This window comes from Corvus cornix, chromosome 12 (assembly GCF_000738735.6).
Source record: "Corvus cornix cornix isolate S_Up_H32 chromosome 12, ASM73873v5, whole genome shotgun sequence".
Lineage (NCBI taxonomy): Eukaryota > Metazoa > Chordata > Aves > Passeriformes > Corvidae > Corvus > Corvus cornix.
In genome coordinates, this window is record NC_046342.1 from 19,596,507 (window position 1) to 19,604,425 (window position 7,919).

The 7,919-nt window shown below is 56.6% G+C and overlaps 1 protein-coding gene across 1 annotated transcript; it reads left to right on the top strand.

Moving 5' to 3' along the window:
* The first annotated feature begins 944 nt into the window (after window positions 1–944).
* BHLHE40 (basic helix-loop-helix family member e40) lies at window positions 945–6,027 on the top strand. Its single transcript, XM_039559121.1, is given in 6 exon segments — window positions 945–1,085; window positions 1,173–1,243; window positions 1,454–1,561; window positions 2,106–2,229; window positions 3,194–3,769; window positions 3,772–6,027. Coding segments are annotated over 6 exon segments (1,236 nt in total). The 5' UTR covers window positions 945–1,006; the 3' UTR covers window positions 4,050–6,027.
* Window positions 6,028–7,919: the final 1,892 nt, after the last annotated feature.

Genomic DNA, 7,919 nt, shown 5'->3' on the forward strand with positions numbered 1-7,919 from the left:
CACTCAGCAGGGAAGTGACCACGGCCCTTCAGGAGAGCTCTGCCTTGGCAGGTACACACAAACCATTATCATCGCTTGGCGTTGTGCAACTGCTGGCGTCCATGGGTTGGCATGGGCATGGGATAGCATGGAATGGTCTGGGTTGGAGGGGACATTAATGTTATCATCATTCCACCCCCTGCCATGCACAGGGACACCTTCCACTAGACCGGGTTGCTCCATGAAACACTTCCAGGGATGGGACAGCCACAGCTTCTCAGGGAAGCTGTGCCAGGGCCTCACCACCCTCACAGGGAAGAATTTCCTGCTGATCATAGAATCACAGAATGGTTTGGGCCATACGGGACCTTAAGATTATCTAGTTCTACCCCCTGTTAGGGGCAAGGACACCTTCCACTGGAGCGAGTTGCTCCAAACCCTGTCCAACCTGGCCTTGGACACCCCCAGAGATGGGGTCCTACCATCCCAAAACTTCCCTGCAGCACCGCCATTTCCCCAGAGCCACATTCTAGCGATTCTCACTTATTTTATTTTTCCCCCCACATTTCCAAAATTCCGCGGCTGCAGGTTTCTCCGGGTCCGTGTTTGTGCCTGTGTCGCTTTGGGGTGATTTTTTTTTTTTTCTCCCCCGATCTCGGGACGCAGCAGCGGCGCGGCACGGCACGGCACGGCACGGCACGGCCCGGCCCAGCGCCCGCCGCCTGGCCGCCGCGCCGGGACACACGTGCGGGGGGGCCCGGTGCCCCGGCCGCCCGCCTCCCGCGCCGCCGCCACGTGAGGCTCATGTGACGGCGGGGCGGGGGCGCCGGGGCCGCCAGACGTGCCGGCGGTCACAGGGCTCCGCACGTCGCTCCCGTCCACCCACTCGCCCGCATTTAACCCGGCCCGCGGCCGCCCGCCGCTCCTCAGCCCGCGCGGCGCGGGCGCGGCATGAGCAGCAGCGGCACCGGCAGCGCCCGCAGCCCCTGCCCGCCCTGAGCGCCCCGCTCCGCCCGCGCCCCCCGCCATGGAGCGCATCCCCAGCGCGCAGCCCCCGCCCGGCTGCCTGGGCAAGCTGCCCGCCCTGGAGACCGGAGACCTGCCGGGTAAGCGGGGCTTCGGGGGGGGACCCGGGGGAGCGGCCCCGCCGCTCCGGGACGGGGATAACGCGCTGCTCTCCTTTCGCCCGTGCAGGCTGGACTTCGCGCACATGTACCAGGTGTACAAGCCCCGGAGGGGCTTAAAGAGGAGCGAGGACAACAAGGTAGATGGGGGGTGACGGGGTACAATGAGGGGCGATAAGGTAGACTGGGGGTTAACGGGGTAATTTGGGGGTTAACGGGGTAAATCGGCCGTGACAGCGCTCCCGGGGCGGGGGCTCGGCCGCTCCGCGGGGCACTCGGGACGGGAGGAGCAGCGGGAGCGGGCCGTGCGGGCTGTGTCCCCCCGCTGACCCGCTGCCCCCGCCCCGCAGGAGACCTACAAGCTGCCGCATCGGCTGATCGAGAAGAAGAGGCGCGACAGGATCAACGAGTGCATCGCGCAGCTGAAGGACCTGCTGCCCGAGCACCTCAAGCTGACGGTAGGTGCGAGCGGCGGGCGGAGGGACGGGGCAGCGGCTCTGCTGCCGCTTCACCGCGGATTTGGGGTGGTTTTTTTTTGTTGTTTTTGTTTTGTTTTTTTGTTTTTTGTTTTTGCTCCGCGGTGCCGCACACCCGACAGGCTGTAAGCGCATCCCAAACTTCCCCGGGAGCTGCAGATCCCTGCGGAGCTGCCCGCCGGTTCTCCCCCCTCCGCTGCCGGGCGAGAGCAGCCCCCGGCCGGGCTTCCCAGGCTCCCCCGGGCTCAGGTCACGGTGCCAGCAGGGGCAGCAGAACCGATAAATAAAAAGCTTCCTCCGGGCTATGCGGCTGGTCCGAAAGTACCCACAGGGTTCCGTGACAGCCTTTTCCGGAGCCTGCTTTTTAAGTTATTTCTGTGGAATGTTGTCGGTGGTAGTCCTGCCTGCTCAGGGTCTCACCGTGTCCGTCCTCCCGCGGCTTCTGGGAAGGCACTGGCAGCCCCGTGGGGCTCCTGCCTGCGTGGCTGAGCCTGCGGCGGGTGCCAACCTGTCCCTGTGCTCCCAGACTCTAGGTCACCTGGAGAAGGCTGTGGTTCTGGAGCTCACCTTGAAGCACGTGAAGGCACTGACCAATCTCATCGAGCAGCAGCAGCAGAAGATCATCGCTTTGCAGAACGGTTTGCAGGCGGGTGAGTGTTCAAACGGTGGGGTGAGAAGCTGTGTGTGTGTGATGGACTTTCCCTGGGGAGCCTGTGAAATGCGGTTGTGACACCTTGTTCCCGACAAGGAGGAGACAGGAATTCTGGCCTTTCATGCTGTTATTTTCTCAGGCTTTGCTTATGAGCTTTCACAAAAAAAGATGCATTGCTCAAGGTGGTCAGTGCAGAGTGCCCTGGGGGTTGTTTGAAGTTAAATTGGGTTTTAGGTAGTTTTAGTTACAGCACAGGTTTGCTATGAGGTTCTCTCCAAAGCCATTTGACTCTTCCCATTTGTGTTTGGGAGCTTTCGATGACCCAGTCGGGTTTATTTGGTTGTTTTTCTCTGGAATTAGATATAAATCTGCTTTCTACACACACTTTTTTAAGTTTCTTTAAAAGCGAGCTGGCCTGTGCTCTGCAGGCAGAGGGGACCCGGTGCTTCAGCTTTTCAGCCTTAGATGCACTTCCTCCTGCTGTTTTCACATGTGGCACTCACGTGAATCTGATGCAGTAAACCCGAATTTTTCGGAGGCGCCGTCCCTGCCCCGGCAGCCACAGGGAGTGCAGTGGAGCCGTGGAGTCCCCTGGGGCTGGCGGAGCTGCTGGGGGCCAGGAGCTCCCTGCCTTCCCCAGGGGGTTTCCTGGAGAAGCCACAGCTTGACTCACTCCCCTGCTCCACACTCCAGTACCTGTTGAAGGTGGATTATACAGTAAATAACAAAAAATAAGTTTAAAGTTATTATGTAAAAGTGGACAGGTGGATGTTCCAATGAAAATGTCCATTCCTGCAGAAATCTGGGGATTTCTGTTCATACAGTCCAGGCTGGCTGTCACATTCCCCTCTGCCTGTGCTGTAACCCAAGTCCAGCATCGCCTCCGGTCTGCCTCAGAGATGAAAATGGAACTATTTAGCATGTTGTTAATTTTTAATTTCTTTCTGTTAATGTTTCCTTAGGTGACCTGTCATCGAGAAACCTTGATTCCAGCCAGGAAATGTTTCGATCTGGTTTCCAGATGTGTGCCAAGGAAATGCTGCAATACCTGGCAAAGCACGAGAACGGCAAGGAGCTGAAGTCGTCGCAGCTGGTCAGCCACCTGCACCGGATGGCCAGCGAGGTGCTGCAGGGCGGGGCTGCCCGCAAGGCTGGGGACATCCCTCCCAAAATGGTGGACTTGAAAGAGAAGCCGGTGCCCCTGGGCACGGCGGGCGAGGGCCACGGGAAGAACTGCGTGCCCGTGATCCAGCGGACATTCGCTCACTCCAGCGGGGAGCAGAGTGGCAGCGACACGGACACAGACAGCGGGTACGGGGGAGAGCTGGAGAAAAGTGACTCCAAATCGGAGCAGCCCTATTTCAAAAAGGATACCGACCTCAAGTACGCTGTCCAGGAGAGAATAAGCTCTATTAAGCAAGAGACTGAGGACCCACCGGCCAAAAGGAGCCGGCTGGAGTCGCCGCAGGACGAGGGCCCTTTTGGCAGTGACATGATGGGCTCTTCCAGCAGCTTCCTGGGCCCCGCTCACCAGCCTCCCTGTGCCTGCCTTTCTACCTGATCCCGCCGTCTGCCACCGCCTACCTGCCCATGCTGGAGAAGTGCTGGTACCCGGCCTCGGTTCCCGTGTTGTACCCCAGCCTCCCGGCCTCTGCCGCAGCACTGACGGGCTTCATGAACCCTGACAAAATCTCCCCCCCTCTGCTGATGCCCCAGAGACTCCCTTCTCCTGTACCAGCCCATTCCCCCATCGACTCCTCAGCTCTGCTTCAAGCTTTGAAGCAGATTCCTCCTTTGAACTTGGAAACCAAAGACTGAGTGCAGTGTGACTGGTTTTTCTCTTTTTTCTTCTTTTTTTTTTTTAGTTTGAGAGACTGTTTCACTTTTATATATTGGCTGGACTGAGGTGTGGGGACGAGGTTCACTGCACGTAGGAAGCTAAATCCCCTTTTCTTTGACTTGTCAGGTAGCTTGGAGAAGGATGAAGGATGCGCCCAGTTTAGCGGTTCACAACTACTTCCAAAAGATTAAAGAAGGGTTTTGTGCTTTACCCCTTCCCTTCTTCCCTCTCCACATCTACAGAGCAACAGTTGACTCAGTCAGCTGCCAATCTATTGCAAAGCTGTGAAGAAATATTCCATGGGGCAGACTTGGTTTGAGGGTCTGTGAATATAAAATACATGAATATAAAACACGGTACTTCCCTGAGCGGCTCTGAAGGCAACGGCCCCGCTAGCTTGTTTGAGCTGGACTGGTGTCCAAGTGGCCCCGAGTGTGGGGCGGTGGTGGTGGCAATGCCACCGTGAGTGCAGGAGGAGCAGGGCAGTGGTCACTGTGGTGTGGTGGCGGTGGCAATGCCACCGTGAGCGCAGGAGGAGCAGGGCAGTGGTCACTGGGGTGTGGTGGCGGTGGCAATGCCACGTGAGCGCAGGAGGAGCAGGGCAGTGGTCACTGGGTGTGGTGGCGGTGGCAATGCCACCGTGAGTGCAGGAGGAGCAGGGCAGTGGTCACTGGGGTGTGGTGGTGGTGGTGACAATGCCACAGAGAGCACAAGGAGGAGCAGGGCAGTGGTCACTGCAGGGGCAGCAATGTCACCAGGAGGAGCAGGGCAGTGGTCACTGGTGGTGGTGGCAGTGCCACCATGAGTGCAGGAGGAGCAGGGCAGCAGTCACTGCCTGGTGACACAGGATCAGGCAGACCTAAGATGGGTTTCTTTCCACACCTTTGCTGATACATAGATATTTTTTAAGAAATAAAAGGTAGCTGCTGCTTGGAGCTTTCCATGGCGTACATCTAATAAATAAATTAACCTGCGCTCTTCCTGTAACTTGAGCTGCTATGCTGGGCCGGGTCGGGAGGAGCTGTCCCTGGGATCACTTTGCTGGTGGCACTGGCTCCAGCCTCTCCCGCTGCTGCTGCACGGTCTCACCGCGTCCCTCGGGAATCACCGCGGTTTTCCCGGCCCAGCTGCTCCCGGCCGGGCGGGTCGGGAGCTCCTTGCCAGAGGGAGCAGTTCAGCCGGAGCTGGCAGCGCCATCCCTGCTGAACGTGTCCCTGACAGTGCCTTTGGAAAAGGAAAAGGCTGGGATTGTCAAAGGAGTCTAATCCCGGCAGGGTTTGAGCATCTGGATTCCTCAGTCTCCTTGGCAAACCCTGGCCCACATCCCTGTGCTAAGGAGAGAGGGCTCGGTGTGACACTTGTCCTGTAAGCTGCGAGGGGCTTTCTCCGCAGAGGAACATCATTTCCAGTTTAGTTTTTTTTTTTTTAAATTAAAAACCCCCAACTTCACTGCAAAAGGCAGTGCTCTTTGGTGGTTTTTTTCTTACTGGTTTTGAGAACTGGTGATCAGAACTCCTGTCTGGACCCTCATGTCGCCCTCCCGTTGCACCAGCTGTTGAGATGCACTATGCTTGATTGCAGATTGTGTTCTAACGTTTATTTTGTTGTTGGTTTTTTGGGTTTTTTTGGTATACAGTTGTTGCCTTTATTTGTAAAATCCTGTTATAAATATATATATATTATATAAATATATTAAAAGTTAAGACGTTTCAGATGTCTATTATTTGTATAACTACTTGAGCATAAAGAAGTGAGAAATATGAATGTATTCTTGTTTCTGGGTTGTCTTTTTTTTTTGAAGAGAAGAATATTCCGTTTTTCTCTCGGGAGAGGTACAGTGTTTATATTTTGGAGCCGCCTTCAAGGTGGGATATTGTACATATTTTTATCTTGAGTAAATGTTAAGTAGTTGTTTAAAAATGCTTAATAAAATAATTCTTTTCCTGTGGAAGATAAGGGTTTGCCTCCTGTGCTTTGAAATGTTTGAGCAGGGTCATTTCACATGGTCTGGTCCAGCAGGGGATGGCACAGGGGGGAGCAAGAATTCGGGATGCAGGGAGGAGCGGGGTCACGGGTTTCAGGGGTAAGTGGGGATCCCGGGGTGCAGGGGGCAGTGGAGATCTTGGGATACAGGGAGGATGGGGGATCCTGGGGTGCAGGTGGGAGCAGGGCTCTTCTTGCTCTCCCCACAGCTCCTCTGCTGTCAGTGCTCGAAGGAGCTCAGGGTCCCATTACCCCTGTCACCAGGAGTATTTATTTATTTTAACTCCCTTGGCACCTTCAGGGATTTTTTTCCTTCCAGACTCGAGGGAGGTGCCAGGGCAGCCTGGCTGGCTTTCCTGCTCTCTCCTGATGTCACGTTGTGCTCCCTGTGTCTGGCATTTGGCTCCTGGGCCCCAAGCTCTGTGGGGACGAGGCAGCCCCTCACCCCGGAGGATGTGGCGTTTCCACAGCCTTTGCCCAGTTCCTGGAGGAAAATGCACTTTTTGCAAGCTGCTTTTGCTTTGCCAGTGCCTTTGATCTGTGTCAAAGCTGCCCCAGGACTGCCAGGGATGGTGCCCACCAGGCCCTTGAGGCTGAGGGGTTCAAGGGCCAGGTCCTGCCTTTGCTGGGAGTGATCCATGCTGCTACCCTGACATGTCCCAGGTGTCCCTGATTCGGGAATTCCAGCTGGCACTGTGAGTGGTGGAGCAGCCTGGTGCCTCTGCTCCCAGTGCTGCAAAATGAGCCAGAGGATGTGCTCCTCATCCCACCATGGGCTCCTCCCAGCCTCTCCAGCAGCAAGGCTGGTTTCTGGCCTCCACATGAAATGATGACAACCCCAAACCTCCCCCAAAGGCAAAAAAGAGGTGAAGCAAAGGGATGGGTGGGAGGACTCCGTTTCCTAGTGGTTGGGGCATGGGCACTTCTGAGGGGGTATTTTGGATTTTCACTGTGCAGGTGAGTCACAAAACGTGAGGAGTGGTTTAAGTGTCCGACTGGGCCAGCACTGCTCAGTCCTGGGCTGAGCATCTCCAGGACCCCACAGGGAGAGGCTGATGCTTCTGTTAGACTGTGGTTAGAACTAAAGAAACCTTAGTTTAAGTAATGCTAGAAAAAAATGCTGCTTGGTTTAATGTGTTTGGGGCCTCCACATGTCCCAGCATTCATGTTATGTTTGCTTTAATTAGGGCTAAATATTGATCTCACTGAAGCCGACTGTAACAACCCCATTTGGGGACAGCATTTGGTGCTCAGTGCAGCGGTGTCTCCAGCCTCGGGACCCCCTGGATTTCTGGCTCCTTTCCATGGCTCTCACTCCCCTTTGGCCTCCATATTCTGACCCCCCTTGTCCTATGGTGGGACAACTTGCACGAGTTCCAGACCCTCAGTCATGGAGGGAAAAAGTGAAAAAAAAAAAAAAAGTGGAAGAGAGAACATTTATTCAGGAAGCAAAATATTACTACGGGCTGGGATTTTCTCTGGCACCCTGGCCCGGCACCAGCAGGACAGGTGAGTTCTGTGGGGCAGAGTGGGGGCAGGGGCAGCGCCTGGGGGGGGCACCGGGTGGGGACCCCGCCCACAACCCCAGCGCCGGAGCAGCCCCTCCCTGCCCTGCCAGAGCAGCTTCTCCCCTGCGCTCCAGCCCGGCCCGGGAGGAGAGGGGTGGCCCGGCAGGAGCAGGGGATGGAGGGAGGGAAGGAGGGAGGGATGGACGGGTGGATGGACGGGTGGATGGATGGAGGGGCGACCCCCGGCACGGCGCCAGCCCGGGACAGCCCGTGCCGCCCGCCCCGCCGGGCTGTGCTGAGTTCCCGGGACTTGTTTTCATGGTCTCACCCAGCTCTGACCTGCCTCAAATGTTGACA